The sequence below is a fragment of the Prionailurus viverrinus genome, chromosome A3, assembly GCF_022837055.1.
Source record: "Prionailurus viverrinus isolate Anna chromosome A3, UM_Priviv_1.0, whole genome shotgun sequence".
In the NCBI taxonomy this organism is placed as follows: Eukaryota; Metazoa; Chordata; class Mammalia; order Carnivora; family Felidae; genus Prionailurus; species Prionailurus viverrinus.
Window position 1 is genome coordinate 24540882 of NC_062563.1, and position 21386 is coordinate 24562267.

A 21386-nucleotide genomic window follows, 5' to 3' on the forward strand; every position below is an offset into this window, starting at 1 on the left:
TGCAAGCTGGTGCAGCCACTCTGGAAAACAGTATGGAGGTTCCTCAAAAGACTAAAAATAGAACTCCCCTAGACCCAGCAATTGCACTACTAGGCATTTACCCATGGGATACAGGTGTGCTGTTTCGAAAGGACACATGCACCCCCATGTTTATAGTAGCAAGATCAACAATAGCCAAAGTATGGAAAGAGCCCAAATGTCCATCGATGGATGAATGGATAAAGAAGATGTGGTATATATATACAATAGAGTATTACTCAGCAATCAAACAGAATGAAATCTTGCCATTTGCAACTACATAGATGGAACTGGAGGGTATCATGCTAGATGAAATTAGTCAGAGAAAGACAAATATCATATGACTTCATTCATATGATGACTTTAAGAGACAAAACAGATGAACATAAGGGAAGGGAAACAAAAATAATATAAAAACAGGGATGGGCTAAATGGGTAAGGAGCACTAAGGAATCTATCCCTGAAATTATTGTTGCACTATATGCTAACTAATTTGGATGTAAATTTAAAAAAAAATTAAATTAAAAAAAAAGAGCACAGATAAAACAAAAGTGTAGTAAAAAAGTAAGTAATAAGTTTTGAGTATTTATTACCTTGTTTTAATATAACTTATTAAATTGTAAGTTTATGTAATTTAATTTTTGATAATGGCTGTGTTTTAAAAGCGACCAGCAAAATTTCTAAACATTCCTCAATCCTTTCTGGCTAGCTCATAAGGACCGGCTAACATGCAGCGTTATTTTCCACATGAGGTACCTGAGGCACAGAAAGATTAAGCAACTTGTTCAAGGCTGCAGAGCAAACAGAGCACTCCAAAACGTGTCCTCAGAACACAATATAGAACTGCAGAATACATAAATGAGTACGTATTTAATATTATTTTTAAAACATAAAAGGGAAATATCCTAACATTTAAAACTTACACAAAAGAGTGAAATTAACAACTACTCAAAACTTGCTCATTATTCTAGTAAGATACGCCTTCACTTGCTTACTTAGCAGCGCCGAGCGCTTTTACGAAACACCTGCTTTCTTAAGGGACGTCGCCCAACCCTTTACTACAAGCTTGAGAAGCCCCGCTCTACGTCGCCCCGCCCCGTCTCACCGCAAAGCTTCCTGGGAGTGGTAGTCCCCAGTATGGGTGCTCCTGTGGCAGCAGCAAGGCGCGCCTGGCCGCGGAACTACAGAGGGTGGCGCACAGGTCGCGAGGCTTTTCCGCCTCACGTTTCCCTCCCCGCCTGCGCGCCCACCCCAGCTATCATGGCGGCTCCCTTGGCTCTGGTGCTGGTAGTGGCCGTGACCGTGCGGGCGGCCTTGTTCCGCTCCAGTCTGGCCGAATTCATTTCCGAACGGGTGGAGGTGGTGTCCCCACTGAGTTCTTGGAAGAGAGGTGAGGCCACTGGCTGGAGTAGGTGGCCAGGCCCCGCCTGTGCTCTCCTGGCCTCAGTGAATGGGAGGCGGGGGCAGTGGCCTCAAGCACAAGATTCTGAGGGAATTGACCCGCTCTGGCGCCCTCGGGGAGGGTGGGAGGGCGGAGCCTGAGGGCGGGGCTGCCGAGGGGAGGGGGCGTAGGACTGTGGTGCCAGGTTTGGGCCCTAGGGGCCTACTCACCTGAGGCGTGGGGAGCTGAGGGGGTGTGTCCCCCTCGGGTCCTGAGCAGAGGGGCGTGGCCTGAGAAAGGATAGATATAAGAAAAAGGCGTGCTGGGTGGATTGGGATTTGCAGAGGTGATTCGGTTTTGGTGAGGGATTGCAGGTGGTGCCCCCTGGGGTATGGGATAGTGTGTGAGGGGTTCCCTGAGTGAGGGGACCTATCTTGCCTAAGCCAGTAGAGTGTGTGAGTGTGCTTAGACGCGTGTTCTCGGTCTGGGACTTGTACTACAGCATTTCCTACTGTTTCTTAAATTCTTCATCCACTATTTTATACCAGTGCCTACAGTGAGACAGAATTTGTGCTGAAGGATCCACAGGCTAGTGGGAGAGACAGATAGTTATAATCCTTTTTGGAAAATGTTCTTCCCGTGTACATCCAGTTCCTTTCTTGGAGTTTCAACCCTGAAGGAAGTGTCCTCTCTTTTTCCAGTTTCCTAAGGATGTGGGCTGCGAGCTAACTGTTGAGGGATGTAGAATTTGGAAAGGGAGATTAGAGAAAGAATTCCTGGTAGCGGAAGGTAAACAGGACCAAGAAAATGTTGAAGGGTGCAAAATGTACAAAGTGAAGGAGAAATGGGGTAGGGGTTAGGTTAGGGCCAGAATTTAAGACTTATAAAAAAAACTTTCTTTACTTAAGTACAGTGTACATCAATGCACGTATAATAAGTGTCGAACTCAGTGAATTTTTATAAACTGTATACACATGTAGCCAGCACCCCTAGCCAGCACCCAGATCGAAAAACAAAACATTACAGGAGTAACAGCACCCCAGAAGTTCTCTTTGTGTCCCTGAACTTTAAATGCTAGAGTTTTGATGTTATCCCATAGACATTCTGGAATGGGGAATGGCATAATGAATGGTTGTTTTATGAATAATTCAAGCTTAGGTTTCTAAAAATACTATATATGAAAGACTATGGTAAGCCTCTGATCCCCAAGTTATTCTGTGTGTTAGATGGTGTTATTTCCCCCATTTTACAGATGAGGAAACCAAAATTTAGAGAAGTTAAGTAATATGCCCAGGTTTCCCAGTTGACAAATGGCGATAAAGGTAGTAGTAATTCTTATGTGTGATGGTGAGAGCTTACACTTGATAATCCTTGCATATAATATTTGCATATAGTTATTTGTTGAACCAACTGAATTGTTTGGGTTGAAGCCACTTGGTCCCTGCTTTCTTCTGGCTACCAAAAGCCCCAAGGCAGTATTAGGCCCTCCTTCCTCTGTTCTCTTAGCACTTTATACATAACTTCTATTAAGAGTATGTCTCACTTTTTATTATAATTATTTGTTTATATCTGGTTTCTCCATTGTACTATGAGTTCCTTGCAGGCCAAAACTGTTTTACTCATTACTGAATCCTTTGTGCCTTGCATAGAGTAATTAGTTGTATTGTTACTATTAAATAAATGTTGAAGAAAAGAAAACATAAGATCTGGTTACATATAGGAAGGCCAGGGTGAAGGATCCTAAGATGAGGCAATATAATATGGTGATTAAGAGCACAGGGTCTGGGATCTTTAAAAGGGTTTGAGTCTTCTTTTGCTTCTCTACATGTATCTGTATGATCTCCAACATAATTTTTCTCATCTGTAAAATAGGAAGTTATAATGTGTACCCCATTAAATGAGATAATCCATGTTTAAGCTCTTAGCACAATAATGAAAGCCAAAACAGCTAATTCTAGGATTTGGAATCTAAATAATCAGGAGAACAATTGTGATATTGGCTAAAATAGGTGAGTTAGAAAGGATAGCAGTAAGTGTTTGATGTATGTATAGGATGATAGTATGATATTCAGAGGTTTAGGTCTGGAGCTTGGGGCCAGTGTCAGAGCTAGAGAGAGATTTGCTAATCACCTATCTGAATCTGATGGGGTCAGAATAATTATTTGTCCTGTTTTAAGCGGGGTTGGTACATCTGTATCACTTGTCTTCAGAGTATACTTTATTTTTTTTATTATTTTTTTTTTTTTAATTTTTTTTTTCAACGTTTATTTATTTTTGGGACAGAGAGAGACAGAGCATGAACGGGGGAGGGGCAGAGAGAGAGGGAGACACAGAATCAGAAACAGGCTCCAGGCTCTGAGCCATCAGCCCAGAGCCTGACGCGGGGCTCGAACTCCCGGACCGCGAGATCGTGACCTGGGTGAAGTCGGACGCTTAACCGACTGCGCCACCCAGGCGCCCCCAGAGTATACTTTAAGACAGGATATTTTAAAAAGCAGGTGATTGTATTTAACTCTAAAAGGCAGGCATTTAAAAATACTGAAGTAGGAGCCCCTCTGGTTTCACATGGCATTCATTCATTCCACATGAGTTTTTTGAGTGACCAGTTGTTTGGGTGAAGGACTGTGAATCCAAATAGATTTTGGTTGACTGTAACCATAGAGTGATTTTTAATGGGAATAAATGAGAAGTTGTAAACTTGGAGGAGATGATTCTTGTCTTCAAATATCTGAAGGGTTTTAACTTGGCATGTTGTCAATTCTTTCGTGTGTAGATGACAGAATCCCAACTCAAACTGCGCAAATTATAATAAAAAGTGAACTTATTGGCCTACATAACAGAACAATTCAGGCAGGGTAGATGGTGACTTCAAATCTAGCTAGATCCAGAGACTCAATGATCTCATCATGACTAATTCTTTCTCTATCTTGGCATTGACTGCATTCAGGAGGGCTCTTCTTGGGTATTGGCAAGATTGGCCCCAATAGTCTCTGACTTTTATATCCTCACAGTGTCAGGTCCAGTGGAAGGAGAGTGACTGTTCTTCAACAAACGTAACGAAAGCCTTGGAATTGAGTCACATTGAACTTATTTGGGTTATATGCCAATTCTTAAGCCAATTACTGTGGTCAGCCTAAGTCATGTATCCATATACATGACATAGGATACAGTGTATCCTACTGGTCACTCAGTTGGTGGAGCGTGTGACTCTGGATCTTGGGATTGTGGGTTTGTGCTCCATGTTGGGTGTAGAGATTACTTAATAAAACCTTAAAAATAATATCTATCTATCTACATCTTTGGAGAGGGGACAACCTTCCAAACTATGGAAGAGGGGGCACCCTATAGGAAGACCAGAGTGCTATTACCAGAAGAGGGGGAAATTGATGCTGGGTAGGTGAAAATAACGGATACCCATTATAATAGGAAAGACATTTTTTCTATGTCATTCATTTCTACAGACCCATCAGTTTATTTGGTAGTTCAACTAAAATTTATATAAATATTTTACTTGACAAAAATGCAAGCATGTGCTTCTCAGACAGTAACTAACACTAATATAATGCTTTCTATATGACAGGCACTGTTCTAAGCATTTTAGATATGTCTAAGAACTAATTTAATCACCACAATGGCCCTAAGATGTAAATAGTTTTATGTGTAAATACCCCATTTTATAGATGAGAAAATGGAAGCACAGAGAGATTAAGTCACATACATAATGTTTTATGTGAATAGCTGGGAGTCTTTAGGCGTTGCTGTTCCACCAGAGTGCACTCTATACCATCTTGCATAGAAATCTGTCAGAAATAATTTTGGAACTTTTTTTTAAATCATATATTTTTTTAATCATATATTTTAATCAAATATATCATATATATTTTTTAATCATATATATTCCTCAGCCTTTGCTCTAATGATTAGGAATCAATATGGGTTTAGCTTCTTGAGTTTAGGGTAGAGCCCAAGCTATAAGTGCTTATTTAGAAACCCACCTCCAATGCAGCTATGAGGGTCAGGATCAGGAAGAACACTTCTGATAGCACTACTTTAAAAAAACCAGAACTTTTATTGTTAAACAAAATGGAGAATTAATAAACCACACACAACAATGTATTGCACAGTGAATTATTATAAGCAAAACACATTTGTAGGCATCATCCAAATCAAGAATCAGAACTTTGTCACTTATTCCAGAAGCCCTTATGTATGCCCCATTTTAGGCACAGCCCCTTGGCACCTTCATTAAATAACCATTATCCTGACTTTTACAGTCATGACATCTTTTTTTTTTTTTTAATTTATTTATTTTGAGAGACACAGAGACAGTGCAAGTTGGGGAGGTACAGAGAGAGAGGGAGACAGAGAATCCCAAGCAGGCTCTGTACTGTCTGCTTGGAGTCTGACGTGGGGCTTGAACTTATGAAACTGTGAGATCATAACCTGAGCTGAAACCAAGAGTCAGATGTTTGAGCCACCCAGGTGCCCCCATGACATCTTTTTTTTTTTTTTTAAGTTTGTTTGTTTGTTTGTTTGTTTAGAGAGAGAGAGAGAACAAGCCGGGGAGGGGTAGAGAGAAGGAGAGTGTGAGAATCCCAAGCAGGCTCCACACTGTCAGCACAGCCCCCAACATGGGACTTGAACTCATGAACCATGAGATCATGACCTGAGCTGAAATCAGGAGTTGGATGCTTAACCATCTGAGCCATCCAGGCATCCCTATACTTATGACATTTTTACATCCTCTTTGTTTTATTGCTTTGATGAGTGTCCCTAGTTGCTATAGCTTAGTGTTGCCCTTAAACGTTTTTATATGTGGTTTAAGTCTCCCCTAATCTTTAAGGTCCCCATCCATCCCATCCTTTTCTTATCTGTTGAAGAACCCAGACCATTTGACCTCTAGTGTTTCCCATAGTTTGGACGTTACTGATTGTATATTCATGGTTCAGTTTAACATATTCGTGTGTTCATTGTGTTTCCTGCAAATTGGCAGTGGGATCCAGAGACTGGATACCACTACTTTTTTTGTTTTTTAGCTTTTTACTTGAAATAATTTTATATTTATAAAACATTTGCAAAGATAGTACAGAGATATCATGTATACCCTTCATCCAGCTTCCCTTCATGTTTACATCCTGCATAGAGTACATTGGTCAGAACTAAGACAATACTAAGACAATAATGTCCATATAATACCATTAAACAAATTGTAGTTGCTCAGAGTTTACCATTTTCCCACTATTCTTTTCCTGTTCTAGCATCTGATTTAGGATCATATATTGCATTTAGTGGTGGGCCCTCATTCTTTTTCTATTGGTGAGAGTTCCTCAGCTTTGCGTTGTCTTTTATGACTGTGACACTTTTGAAACATACCGGTCAAGTATTGTACAAACAATGTCTCCCAATTTGGGTTTGTCTAATGTTTCTCATAGTAAGATTGAGATCGTGGATTTTGGGGAAAAGTTCCACTGAAATGATGTGATCTTCTCAATGTATTGGATTGAGGTACATCATATTGAAATGGCTTATTACTGATGATGTTAACCTTAATCCCTTGGTTATGATAGTATCTGCCTGGTTTCTCCACTGTAAAGTTACTATTTTCCCTTTTTAATTTATAAACATTTGGGGGGATATATGTAGGGGCTCTGTATATATCTTGTTTCTCTCTAAAGTTTTTACTCACTACTTTTTGCACTTATGGGTTGATGATCTTGCCTGCAGCAGTCATTACTATGGTGTTCTAATGATGACTTTTCTATTGCCCTCATTCCTTCTTCATTATGAATTGGAATCTTCTGTAAGGAAGAGTTGTCCCTTCTTCCTTATTTATTTAACATCTGTATGGACTTATAGGTATTTATTTTATTCTCTGTGTTATAATCCATATTATCTTTATTTTGATGCTCAAAATCTTTGGCCATTGCGACCTCTTTCAGGTTGACTCCTTTGTCCTTGGACATACTTTCCTCACTATTTTGTTTGTTTGTTTTGTTTTGTTCTGGTGTTTTTAATACTTCATTACTTTCTGGAACCACAAGATGCTTTAGTCTTACCTTATTTTTCTCTTGGTCTAGCCCTGGAATTGACCACTTCTCCAAGGAATCCTGGTTTCTTTTATTGAAAAAAGTTATTTAGAAAGCAAGTTCTGGATGCTAGGTGTGTTCATTGCTATGGGAATGACACTGTCTCTTGGGCCTTCTGCGCTAGAAATATAGATACTACTTATTTTGAACAAGCTTAATGCATGCCCTTCTTGATATGGGAAGCTCAAAGACCATGTTTGCCTTTTTTTTTTTAATGATTATTTTTGAGAGAGAGAAAGCGCGAGTGAGTGAACGTGAGTGGGGGAGGGGCATAGAGAGAGAGGGAGACACAGAATGTGATACAGACCTCAGGCACTGAGCTGTCAGCACAGAGCCCGACACAAGGCTCAAACTCATGAACCCCGAGATCATGACCTGAGCTGAAGTCAGAAGCTTAACCGACAGGTGCCCCAGACAATGTTTGTCTTATGCTACATAATATGTTTTTATTATCACCCATAAGAAAAATATGTAAAGGTAACTAAATAAGAATTTTTACTTCATGGGATTTATCAGTTAAGAGTTGAGACACTTGGGGTACCTGGGTGGCTTATTTGGTTAAGCGTCCTACTTCAGCTCAGGTCATGATCTCGCAGTTTGTGAGTTCAAGCCCCACGTTGGGGTCTGTGCTGACAGCTCAGAGCCTGGAGTCTGCTTCAGATTCTGTTTCTCCCTCTCTCTCTGCTCTTCCCCCGCTCATGCTCTGTCTCTCTCTCCTTCAAAAATAAATACACATTAAAAAAAAAAAAGAGTTGAGACACTTTATTGGGGTGCCTGGCTGGCTCAGTTGGTAGAGTATGTCTCTTGATCTTGGGGTTGTAAGTTCAAGTCTCACGTTGGGTATAGACATTACTTAAAAATAAAATCTTAAAAAAAAAAAAGAGTTGAGACCCTATAAAAAAACCCTTATATTTTAGAATAGTCAGCAATAATTAATTAGTTTTTATGGTCAACTATTCTGAAGCATTAGTTGTTGGATAATAATCCCATGAAGCTGAAATTTTATTCAATTTATCTGGTGTACTTTTTACAGGTGTTATTTTGGGGGGTACTCTAGGAAAAAGAATGGCTTAAAGCTATGAGTTCTTTGTATTGTTGTTGTTTTGAGTATTTTGTTTTTCTCTCCAAACAGACATTTTATGAAACCTATGTTAAAATGTTCCCAGCAAAATATTATTGGAACATATATGTTATATATGTTAGAATTTGGGGCCCTGGTTTTTCTTTTATACATGGAGTAAATTCACCATCACATTCTAGAGGATTTTGTTACTCTGTAATTCAGATGTTCCCAAATGTACTGCAGACCATGCCAAAATTTTCAATCATGTGCACCAAAGTAAGGACATTATAAGTTTATCATAAATATCAATGTATTCAAGTAAAAATATTTTGAGTTGATGCTCTTCCTACACTTTTTAATGTTATAGATGGTAGGAGTAAATGATAGTTTGTTTGTTTTTTTTTATTTATTTTATTTATTTTTTTTAATTTTTTTTAACGTTTATTTATTTTTGAGACAGAGAGAGACAGAGCATGCATGGGGGAGGGTCAGAGAGAGGGAGGCACAGAATCTGAAACAGGCTCCAGGCTCTGAGCTGGCAGCACAGAGCCCGACGCGGGGCTCGAACTCATGGACCGCGAGATCATGACCTGAGCCGAAGTCGGACGCCTAACCGACTGAGCCACCCAGGCGCCCCAGTTTGTTTGTTTTTTAATGTTTCCATGAGGTTAACTCTTTCCTTAGATCAATTATTTATTAAGTAATATGAGTTCATATTTAATCATCATGATAGCAGTGCCACATTCTAAGCACTTGCCAGAAAACACATTAACAAATTTTGAGGTGTACAGTATCCTAGCAAAAGCATATCTGAGAGAAATTACATTTTAGACAATTGCCTAAAAAGTATGCAATCTCCCTCTGGATTAAACCAGTGGAGAGTGATGTCTATGGACAGCATCTTACTGGTCCTCTGTTGAATTGCTTATACTGCTCTGTGGTAGGATGCCATTGACTTAGGTGGGGAGTTGCCCTGTGAAGTGGCCTGATGAATCATCTCCTGGGGTCTCCAGTAAAGCTGTTAGTGAAGGGTTGAATAGTTGTGTTACACAGCAACCTCTTTATGTGGCTCCGTGGGGCAAATTTCTTTCTGGTCCTAGTATAAGGACCAGTTATAGCTGTCTTGAGCAATAGCATTTTTTTATTTTAACAGCTAGTATGAACTCTGTAACTGATTAAGTTTCCTTCTAGGGTGGGTCCATTTAAGCCCACTCATTATAAATATATATTTTTGGAACAGGCTTTGTAACTTTGATTTTGTTTTATTTATCTTTGAATAGGTAATTCTATCACAGGATTCAAAAACCAGTGGTGCAAAAGGCTATATGATTAAAAGGCACCTTTCCATACCACTTTCCTATAACCACCCACTTGTGTTCCCTGGAGGGACCAGATTCTTACGTATATCAGTTTCTTACATGTACTTCTGAGATTTTAGGCATATATAAGCTCATACCTTTTATAGTTTTTTGTGTGTCCGTTTATGTTTTTTCTTATCCTTCACTCATTTTTTAAAAATTAAATTTCCTGTTTCTTTCTAATAATTATGAAATAGTACTCATTGCTAAAGATTCAGAAAATGAAGAAAGGTAAAAGAAACTAAACATCTTCTGTAATCTTATCAGCAGAGATGGTTGCTGTATTTTAAATTTTTATTTATTTTGTTTAATGCCTAAGGTTTATGTTTAATTTGAGGCATTTCTCATTGAATACATATTCATTTTCTCTCAAATAATTAAATGGATCAAGGCTTATAAATATTTAAAATATTTATTTAAAATAAGTATTTAAAATAAGTATTTAAAATAAAATTTGATCATACTGACATACTGTGTTATGACCTGCTTTTCATTTTTTTTTTTCCATTTTTTTAACGTTTGTTTATTTTTGAGACAGAGAGAGACAGAGCATGAACGGGGGAGGGGCAGAGAGAGAGGGAGACACAGAATCGGAAGCAGGCTCCAGGCTCTGAGCCATCAGCCCAGAGTCCGACGCGGGGCTCGAACTCACGGACCGTGAGATCGTGACCTGAGCTGAAGTCGGACGCTTAACCGACTGAGCCACCCAGGCGCCCCAACCTGCTTTTCATTTAAGAGTATTTCATGGCCATCTTTCTTTTAGTAAATGCATATCTGTAATGTGCTTTTTTATTTTTTTTTTTTTATTTTTTTTTTTTTTAATTTTTTTTTTCAACGTTTATTTATTTTTGGGACAGAGAGAGACAGAGCACGAACAGGGGAGGGGCAGAGAGAGAGGGAGACACAGAATGGGAAACAGGCTCCAGGCTCCGAGCCATCAGCCCAGAGCCTGACGCGGGGCTCGAACCCCGGACCGCGAGATCGTGACCTGGCTGAAGTCGGACGCTTAACCGACTGCGCCACCCAGGCGCCCCATGCTTTTTTATTTTAACTCTTAATTTTGAAACAATTTTAGATTTCAAAAAGTTGCAAAAATGGTACAGAATTCCTGTTTACCCAGTACTCAACTTCTTCTAATGTTAACATCCTTCATAACCATAGTACACTGACCTAGCACAGAAAATTATTATTCATACAATACTAATAACTAATCTGTTATTAGAATTTTATCAATTATACCAGTAATGTCATTTTTATGGTCCAAGATTCAGTCCACAATCCCACACTGCATTCAGTTATTATGTATCCTTAGTCTCTTCCAATCTGGGACACTTCCTCAGTCTTAACTTTTTTTAAGTTTATTTATTTATTTTGAGAGAGAGAGGGAGACAGAGAATCCCAAGCAGGCTCTGAGCTGTCAGTGCAGAGCCTGACATGGGGCTCAAATCTCATGAACCATGAGATCATGACCTGAGCCGAAATCAAGAGTCAGATGCTTAGCTGACTGCGCCCCCAGGGCACCCCTCAGTCTTAACATTTTTGAAGTGCACTGGCCGGCTATTTTGTCTCTCAATTTGGGTTTTCCTGATGTTTTCTCATGATTAGATTGAAATTATGCTTTTTTGGCCAGGGTACCACATTTTTGGCAAGGGTACCACATTTTTGGCATAAGGACTACAGAAGTGTTTATCCCCATCTCAGTGAATCATTTCAGGAGGTACTTGATGTTGATAGTGTGAACTGTCCAACGTTATTACTGGTGATGTTAACTTTGGTCACACGATTAAGGTAGTGAGTGCCAAGTTTGTCCATATAAAATTATTTCCCCCCTTGCAAATATGGCTTCTCATCATATTTTTTCTCCCTGATTTTAGTATCCCTTGATGATCTTGCCTTTCACAATTATTACTGTGAGGTCTCCCAAATGGTGATTTTCTATTTCCATCTTTCCTTCTACATTTGATACTTATAGTTCTCTGTAAGGAAGAGCTTTCTTTGCTCATCCACTTATTTATATTCATTTATATCATAGTATGATTTTTAACTATGAAATATTTCTATGTATCTATCCACACATCCACATATATACATATCATAATTTATTTAGATAAATCTCTATTAATGGACATTGAGATGATGATTATTATTTTAATATTTATTTATTTTTGAGAGAGAGACAGACAGAGTGAGAGTGGAGAGGGGCAGAGAGAGAGGGAGACACAGAATGTGAAGCAGGCTCCAGGCTCTGAGCTGTCAGCACAGGGCCCGAGGTGGGCCGGGCTCGAACTCACTAACAGCAAGATCATGACCTGAGCCAAAGTCAGATGCTTAACCAGTTGAGCCACCCAGGCACCCCTGGGATTATTTTTTTAAGTTTATTTATTTTGAGAAAGAGAGCTGATGCACAAGTGGGGGAGGGGCAGAGAGAGATTGAGAGAGAGAGAGAGAGAGAGAACAGAGAGGATCCCAAGCAGGCTCTCCACTGTTAGCACGGAGCTGGATGTGGGGCTGGTCATGACCTGAGCCAAAGTTGGACGCTTAACTGACTGAGCTACCCAGGCGTCCCAAGGAATTATTTTTATTTTTTTAATGCTCTGAGCACCATAATGAACATACACTTATTTCCCTAAGATAAATTGCCCTAAGAACAATCATTTCAGTGTCAAAAGTACTTAAAAAGTACATATTTCCCTGTAGAAAATTTAATGCAAATGTCACTCAAGCAACATATGAAAGTGCCCATTTCCCCACACTAGGGACAACATTTCTCAACTTCTAATATGTTGTCTTATTATTTTGGGGAATGTGGCAAAATATACATAAAGGAAACACTTTTTAGAGTGGGTGGAAATTACAGTGAGATCAAAGAAAGCTCATAGTTTAACAAAATTTTCTCCTGAGAGCTGCCCCACAGTGAAAATAGATGCTCTGTATGGAAAAAAGTTTCATGTCATCTGAAATGTTCAAATCAAGATTTAAAGCCACTTGCTGGGATTGAGGTAAAGGGGGTTGGACAAACTGTGAGTCCCTTCTTGTTCCTGGGAGTATCTAATACATTGGTCTCTGGCCATCTGCATATGTCTCTGAACTTGGATGAAGTGAAGTGAACTTGGATGTCTTACTTTTCAGTGGTTGAAGGCCTTTCACTGTTGGACTTGGGAGTGTCTCCGTATTCTGGAGCAGTATTTCATGAAGTAAGTGTTCTTGTTTTCTTTTCTGGGTATTAAGAGTAGTTTATAGTCACAAATACCAAAGCCTAACCTCCATTTTGTACAAACATTTGAAAACATCTATTTTTGAAAATCATATTTAGAAACAGACCTTTTTTAGATGTCCTCTGCATAAGAAGGAGGTTTCACAATTGCAGTGGAAATGATCCAGATCAAGATTGTGATTTGCGGAAGCAGATGAGACTTCTGTAGAAGTTACCATTTTTATTGGCAAATAAATCGTAAACAGTTCCCAGTGCACAAATAAGTTGTATGCTAATTGGCCTGTAATTGGTTCTTTGGAACATGCTTTTCCATGAAAACTGTGTTAGCAATGCTGGTTTCTTAGAAAGTCACAAAAGCCTGTTTAACCCATAAAATTAGTTCTTAAGAATGCTAAAGTCATTGTTGGGTCACCATCATCTCTTGCGTGGGCTCCTGCAACAGCTTCCTGACGAGTCTTGCTCCATTCGGTCTTGCTCCTTTACTTTTAATTCTGCAGTCAGAGTCATCTTTCTGAAATGTGAATCTGATTTTGTCAGCTCACCACTGAACTCAGGATAAAATCCAAACACCTTAGGGAGTATACAAAGCCCTGTGGGCCCTGCTTACCACATTAACCACATTTCTTTCCACTCTCACCTCCCCATTATTATTGGTTACATTGTTTTAAAGTACAAGTCTTCTAATTTGAAATTTTAACCCCTCAGTTTTACAGTTGTATCCTTCATACATACTTTGAACACAAATTTGTTTGTTTGTTTGTTTGTTTGTTTGTTTGTTTGTTTTTTCTGTCTAGTATTTTGAAAGCATTCAGCTTGGTTCTCATGGAAATAACAACAGGCTTTTGCATTCATATTAGTTAGCTTGTATTACTGTCTAATTGAGCCACAATAATAAGAGCAGCTAGCAGAAACAGGGACAATTTAAGACTCTTAATAAGCACACAATTCAGTTATTGGGAACAGATATGTGTGTGGGCATATAAAAGCATAGCCCACTAGCCACAAGGGCCCAGTGTGGAGGATGCCTTGGGCAGTATGTTTTCTAGACAGAATAGGAACTCCCTGAGAGAGTTCTCACATACATTCATAATGCTCCAGCACTGTATTCTCTCTTACCTGTGTTTCTTTGCTCATGCTCTTGTCTCCTTATGGAAGGCTATTCTTCCCTCTTTTGGTGATTAGCTTTACTATTTAGGTATTAGCTTAGAGTTTACCTCCTTCTAGAAATCGTTCTTCCTGAACATCTTCCAAAGCATCTTGTGCTTATACTTTTAATGGCTCATATCATACTCTTGAAATTGCCTCTGTACTTGTTTTACCTAGTATGCTATATGTTCCTCAGAACAGGTACTGGCACCTTTTCATTAAGTATTCCTAGTCCCTAGTCCTGTATCTACAGATGTATTCCAATCCCTCCCTTCCTTCTGTCTTTTAATAAAGATTTGTTAAGTACATACCAAATGCCAGCTACCCTGGTAGGTGTTAGGGATACAAAACAAGACACGGTCCTTGGCCTCATGGTGCTTATTTCTGAGAGCACAAAGAAAAAAAAAAGTTAGTAAAAAGAAAACAGATTTCAGAGCAAAGAATATTGCCAGAAGTAAAGAGGTTTATTGCATAATGATAAGGGTGTCAATTCTCAAGAGAACATAACAATCCTAATGTGTATGCACCTAATAACAGAGTTTCAAAATACATGGAAACTGACAGAACTGCAAGGAGAAATAGACAAATCCACAATTATAGTCAGAGGTTTCAATATCCTTCTCTCAGGGATTCATAGGACAAGCAGACAAAATCAACAAGGCTGTAGAAGCCTTGAATAGCATGTCAACCAACTTGACCTCATTGACATTTATAGAACATTCTGTCCAACAACAGCAAAACACATAATCTTTTCAAGTGTACATGGAACATCTGCAAGATAGACCATATTCTGGGTCATAAAACAAGGCTTAATGAATTTAAAAGGATTGAAGTCATAGAAAGTATATTCTTTGACCACAATAGAATTAAATAAAAAACTAATACCAGAAAGATGTCTGGAAAGTCCCCAAATATTTGGAAACTAAGTATTCTCCTCAATAACCCATGGATCAAAGAAGAAATCAGAAGGGAAATTAGAAAGTATTTGAACTGAATGAAAATGAAAGCACAACCTATTGAAATATGTGGGATGTCAGTAAGCAGTACTCAGGGGAAATATATAGTGCTAAATGCCTATATTGGAAAAGAAGAAAGGTCTCAAACTGATGACCTCTGTTTTTACCTTAAGAAACTAGGAAAATATGGGCACAAAAACAGACAGATCAATGGAACAGAATAGAGAACCCAGAAATGGACCCACAAACGTATGGCCAACTAATCTCTGACAAAGCAGGAAAGAATATCCAATGGAATAAAGACAGTCTCTTCAGCAAGTGGTGCTGGGAAAACTGGACAGCGACATGCAGAAGAATGAACCTGGACTACTTTCTTACACCATACACAAAAATAAACTCAAAATGGATGAAAGACCTAAATGTAAGACAAGAAACCGTCAAAATCCTTGAGGAGAAAGCAGGCAACAACCTCTTTGACCTTGGCCACAGCAACTTCTTACTCAACGTGTCTCTGGAGTCAAGGGAAACAAAAGCAAAAATGAACTACTGGGACCTCATCAAAATAAAAAGCTTCTGCACAGCTCAGGAAACAATCAGCAAAACTAAAAGGCAACTGACAGAATGGGAGAAGATATTTGCAAATGACATATCAGATAAAAGGTTAGTATCCAAAACCTAGAAAGAACTTATCAAATTCAACACCCAAAAACCAAATAATCCAGTGAAGAAATGGGCAAAAGACATGAATAGACACTTCTCCAAAGAAGACGTCCAAATGGCCAACCGACACATGGAAAAATGCTCAACATCACTCATCATCAGGGAAATACAAATCAAAACCACCATGAGATACCACCTCACACTTGTTAGAATGGCTAACATTAACAATTCAGGCAACAACAGATGTTGGTGAGGATGCGGAGAAAGAGGATCTCTTTTGCATTGTTGGTGGGAATGCAAACTGGTGCAGCCACTCTGGAAAACAGTATGGAGGTTCCTCAAAAGACTAAAAATAGAACTCCCCTAGACCCAGCAATTGCACTACTAGGTATTTATCCAAAGGATATAGGTATGCTGTTTCGAAGGGGCACATGCACCCCGATGTTTATAGCAGCACTATCAACAATAGCCAAAGTATGGAAAGAGCCCAAATGTCCATCGATGGATGAATGGATAAAGAAGATGTGGTGTATATATACAATGGAGTATTACTCAGCAATCAAACAGAATGAAATCTTGCCATTTACAACTGCGTGGATGGAACTAGAGGGTATTATGCTAAGTGAAACTAGTCAGAGAAAGACAAATATCATATGACTTCACATATGATGACTTTAAGACACAGAACAGATGAACACAAGGGAAGGGAAGCAAAAATAATATAAAAACAGGGAGGGGGACAAAACATAAGAGACTCATAAATATGGAGAACAAACAGGGTTACTGGAGGGGGTGTGGGAGGGGGGATGGACTAAATGGGTAAGGGGCATTAAGGAGTCTACTCCTGAAATCATTGTTACATTATATGCTAACTAATTTGGATATAAATTTTAAAAATGACATTAAAATAAAAAAAATAAAATTGCCTTGTTCTTTAAAAAAATAAATTAGGAAAAGAAGATAAATTAACCTCAAAGTAAGCAGAATAAAAGAAATAAGATCTGAGTGAAAGCAAATGAAACAGGAAAACAATATTGAAAATCACTGAAACAAAGTTGGTTCTTTGGGATGAACAGTCAAATTGATAAACTTTTGGGAATTGGGATATATTCAATATCTTGGTTGTGGTAATGGTTTCATGGGTGTATACATAGGCCAAAACTTATCAAATTGTATACTTTAGGGGCTCCTGGGTGGCTCAGTTGGTTAAATGTCTGACTTCAGCTCAGGTCATGATCTCATGGTTTGTGAGTTTGAGCCCCATGTCGGGCTCTGCGCTGTCAGCACAGAGCCCACTTCATGTCCTCTGTCTCCCTCTCTCTCTGCTCCCCCCCACTCACATTCTCTGTCTCTCAAAACATAAATAAACATTAAAAAAGTATACTTTAAATATATATAGTTTATTTTATACTAATTATATTTCCATAAAACTAAAGTTAAAAAAAAAAGTGAGATTTCAGTTAAATGGTAAGTAAGTACATGTAGAAAAATAAAACTGGGTACAGGGATAAAGAGTGACAGTCAGGGCTGCCTGGGTGGCTCAGTTGGTTAAGTGTCTGACTCTTGGTTTCAGCTCAGTTCATGATGTCATGGTTCATGAGCTCAAGCTCCACATCAGGCTCCATGCTGACACAATAGAAACTGTTTGGGATTCTCTCTCTCCCTCTCTCTCTGCCCCTCCCCTGCACTCACTCACTCCTTCAAAATAAACTTAATAAAAAAAAGAGTGACAGTTGGGGTGCCTGGGTGGCTAAGTCAGTCAAGTGTCTGACTTGGGCTTAGGTCATCATCTTGTGGTTTGTGGGTTCAAGCCCTGCGTTGGGCTCTTTGCTGACAGCTCAGAACCTGGAGCCTACTTCGGATTTTGTGTCTCCCTCTCTCTCTCTGCCCCTCCCCTGTTCACACTCAGTCTCTCTCTGTCTCTCAAAAATAAATGTTAAAAAAAAGAGAGTGAAAGTCATGTATGTGTCACTGTTTTAGATAGTGTGTTCAGGGAAGGCACTCTGAAAAAGTGAAATTTGAGTAAGAGATCTAAATGAAGCCAGCATATCATAGCATCTATGATGGCCCTGATTTGGGAATGCACTTGGCATTTGTGAGTGGAAAAAGAAGGCAAGTGTTAAGGCAGAATGAACAAAGAGGAGAATAATAAAGACAAATTATGCAAAGTTAGGAGTCAGATTATGTAGCACTTTTTATACACATGGTTAGGAGTTTGGTTCTTCTCTCTCTCTCTCTCTCTCCCTCTCTCTCTCTCTCTCTACCTACCTACCTATCTATCTTTAGTGTTATTATTTTTTTTAGTGTAATTATTTTAATGTCCAAAATTTATAATATGAAGACCAGAGCTTCCTCCTAGACTCAAATTTATAAATTCTTATAAATTGAGATACTTCTTATCTAATGTGGTTTCTAGGAAGAATTCATTCAAGTCCTCAGTGGTCATTTGCTCAAATGGAATTATGTTCTTCATCTTCTCTAGCTCTCTCGTATTCCTCAATCCTGGCCTTGGAGAGAGGTAAAAACTCAGCACAACTTTTTACATCTTTTTTCATAGCATCCTGGCATACGAGCCTTCAGGGCATTAAACTTCTCAAAGTCATTTGCCAAGTCAGCCTTTACCACATTGGCCTTGTATGAGCCCAGTTGATAGCGGGTAGATTCTTAGGTAGAGTAGCCAGTGTGGTTATAAGGGTCTCATTCCAAGACTTTAGGGAATTAACAGTGGTCTTTTGGTCTCAGGGTATGATCTTTCCAAGGGCTACTCAGTAAATGCCTATTAGAGAAAGTTTTTGCCCAGCCATCTTGAGATCCTTCACTAATCTTGGTGGCCCACGGTAGCAACTAGATTTTGTTTTTACTATGCTGGGAAGATATGGAGACTTTTAAGCCAGGAGAGGAGTGATCATATTTATTTTACATTTGATAAATATTGCTGTAGATACTGTAAGGGGAATTGACTCTAGGGACAAGAGGTGAAGCAGGAAAATGATTAGGAAGGATGCCTATGCATTAGTCTAAGCAGGATGATGGTGGCTTGGGACTAGTGTAGTAACAATGAAGATGGTGAAAAGTGATTAGATTCTTTAAAAAAGTAATTAAATTCTGGTTATACTTTTAGAAGTAGACTTGTTAATAGATTTGATATGAGATACGAAGGCAAGAGAAGATTCAAGGATATGATTCAAGAAGAGCAGGTTTTTTGTCCTGAGCAACTGAATAACTGAGGTTATTTAATGAGATGAGGCATACTGAGGGAGGAGCAGTTTTTAGGAGGGTAAGAAGTAAGAGTTCAGATTTCACCATATTAAGTTTGAAGACATCCAAATGACAATGGTAAGGCAACAGGCTATACAAATGTGAAACTCAAGAAGAGAGGTTCTGACTGGAGGTTTAAAATTGGGATCTGTAGGGGCGCCTGGGTGGCGCAGTCGGTTAAGCGTCCGACTTCAGCCAGGTCACGATCTCGCGACCCGTGAGTTCGAGCCCCGCGTCGGGCTCTGGGCTGATGGCTCAGAGCCTGGAGCCTGTTTCCGATTCTGTGTCTCCCTCTCTCTCTGCCCCTCCCCCATTCATGCTCTGTCTCTCTCTGTCCCAAAAATAAATAAACGTTGAAAAAAAAAAAAAAAAATAAAATTGGGATCTGTCAGCCTATAGATGATATTTGAAAGCATGGGACTTGGAAACCAATTTGACAATAAATTTCATATTACAAAAGAAACTAACAACTGAAAAAACAAACATGGGACTTGATGTAATCACCTAGTGTGATAGCCAGCCTCCATGATGGACCCCAAAGATTTCTACCTCTGGTATTCACACTTGTGGTCCTCTCCCATATCATACCAGAGTTGGCTTGTATGACTGAAAAAAAAATATGCAGAAATAATGGTATGTCACTTCATAAATTAGGTTATAAAAGACACTGTAGCTTACATCTTGGACTTTCTCTTGAAAAGATAGACAATAGACAATCTTGTTAAGGAATTTGCTCTAAAGGAGGGCAGAGAAATGGTATGGCAGATATCTGCTGAAGGCAGATATCTCATGAAGTTTTAAATATGAGAATCTGCCCTATATTTATTGTGGCACTGTTTACAATGGCCAAGATGTGGAAGCATGCGTGCATGCATGCGCGCGCACACACACACACACACACACACACACACACACACACACACATACACACACATTGGAATATTATTTAGCCATAAAAAAGAATGGGATCTTGGCATTTGCAGCAACACGGATGGACCTAGAGGGTATTGTGCTAAGTGAAATAAGTCAGACAAAGACAAATACCATATGATTTCACTTACATGTGGAGTCTAAAAAACCCAAACAAATGAATAAACTAACAAAAAGCAGAAACAGACCCATAAATATAGAGAACAAACTGATGGTTGCCAGAGTGGAGTGGAGTGGGGTGGGGGAGATGGGCAAAATGGGTGAAGAGGAGTGATATAGGCTTTCAATTATGGAATAAAAGGGACAGCATAGGGAATGTAGTCAGAGGTATCATAATAGCATTGTATGGTGACAGATGATAGCCACACTTGTGGGGTGCATAACATAATATATAAACTTGTTGAATCACCATGTTGTACACCTGAAACTAATGTAGCACTGTGTGTCAACTATGCTTCAGTGAAAAAAAAAAAAAAAAAGAACATGTGGCTCAGTCAGTAGAGCATGTGACTCTTAATCTCAGGGTTGGGAGTTCAAGCCCCACATTGGGTGTAGAATCTGTTTTAAAAAAACATGTAAAAACTCTCAAAACTTACTCAAATAAAAAAATAGCAAAAAAAAAAAATTGAGAATCTGTGTATATAGTTGCTGATGGGAATAATCCTGTGGATAGAGAAGTTGGTGATGTAGGGAAGAGAATAATTGAATGAGCATTGTCTTTGAGGAGGCAGGAAGGAATGAGATGCAGTTCATAAGGGGAGAATTTGACTTTAGGTAAGAAGAAAGTAAGTTCATCTGTTGTTAATAAGAGAGAATATAGGTAGAGATAAAGGATGTTGGTCAGTGGGTAGTGGGAAAATAAGGTGGTTCTCATTTAATTGTTTCTTTTCTCAGTGAAATAAGAAATGAAGTTGTCAGATGACAGTGAGGAGTGGGGAGGGAAGTTGGAGGTTGAGGACAGGGGAAGATGTGAAACAGTCCTGTCAGAAAGAATATGTCAAATGAATGGAAGAGCTGTATTTAGCCATTTAACCATTATTTAAAATGTTTCTCTGGGAAAATGCGTTCTTAGCTATAGTGAGGGAGTCTAGAACATATTCTTACTCCTTACTGGTGTGTGTGTGTGTGTGTGTATATAAGTAAAAGGGGATAATGGTATGAGATAGTAATTTCCTGCTATTAGAAGCCATGTTAACTCTCTATACTTGTGTAAGATAACTTCTTGGGGACTGAACAGTTGCTTCCCCCAAACGTAGTGGGGATGACCTCAAACTCGGAGTCCCTTGCTCCTCTTTCCTGAATATGGGTTAATTTGC

The 21386-nt window shown here is 39.1% G+C and overlaps 1 protein-coding gene and 1 pseudogene across 1 annotated transcript in view; one reads left to right on the top strand and one right to left on the bottom strand.

The window, feature by feature from the left end:
- Positions 1 to 1263: 1263 nt before the first annotated feature.
- The window catches only part of PIGU (phosphatidylinositol glycan anchor biosynthesis class U), an 82884-nt gene continuing 62761 nt past the window's right edge, over positions 1264 to 21386 (top strand). Inside the window, exons 1-2 of the mRNA XM_047853974.1 lie at positions 1264 to 1408; positions 13036 to 13100. Of these exons, the coding sequence (XP_047709930.1) occupies positions 1279 to 1408; positions 13036 to 13100 (195 nt within the window). The 5' untranslated portion in view covers positions 1264 to 1278. The remainder of the gene's footprint in view (positions 1409 to 13035; positions 13101 to 21386) is intronic.
- On the bottom strand, positions 18260 to 18686 carry LOC125162031 (ATP synthase subunit d, mitochondrial-like; annotated as a pseudogene).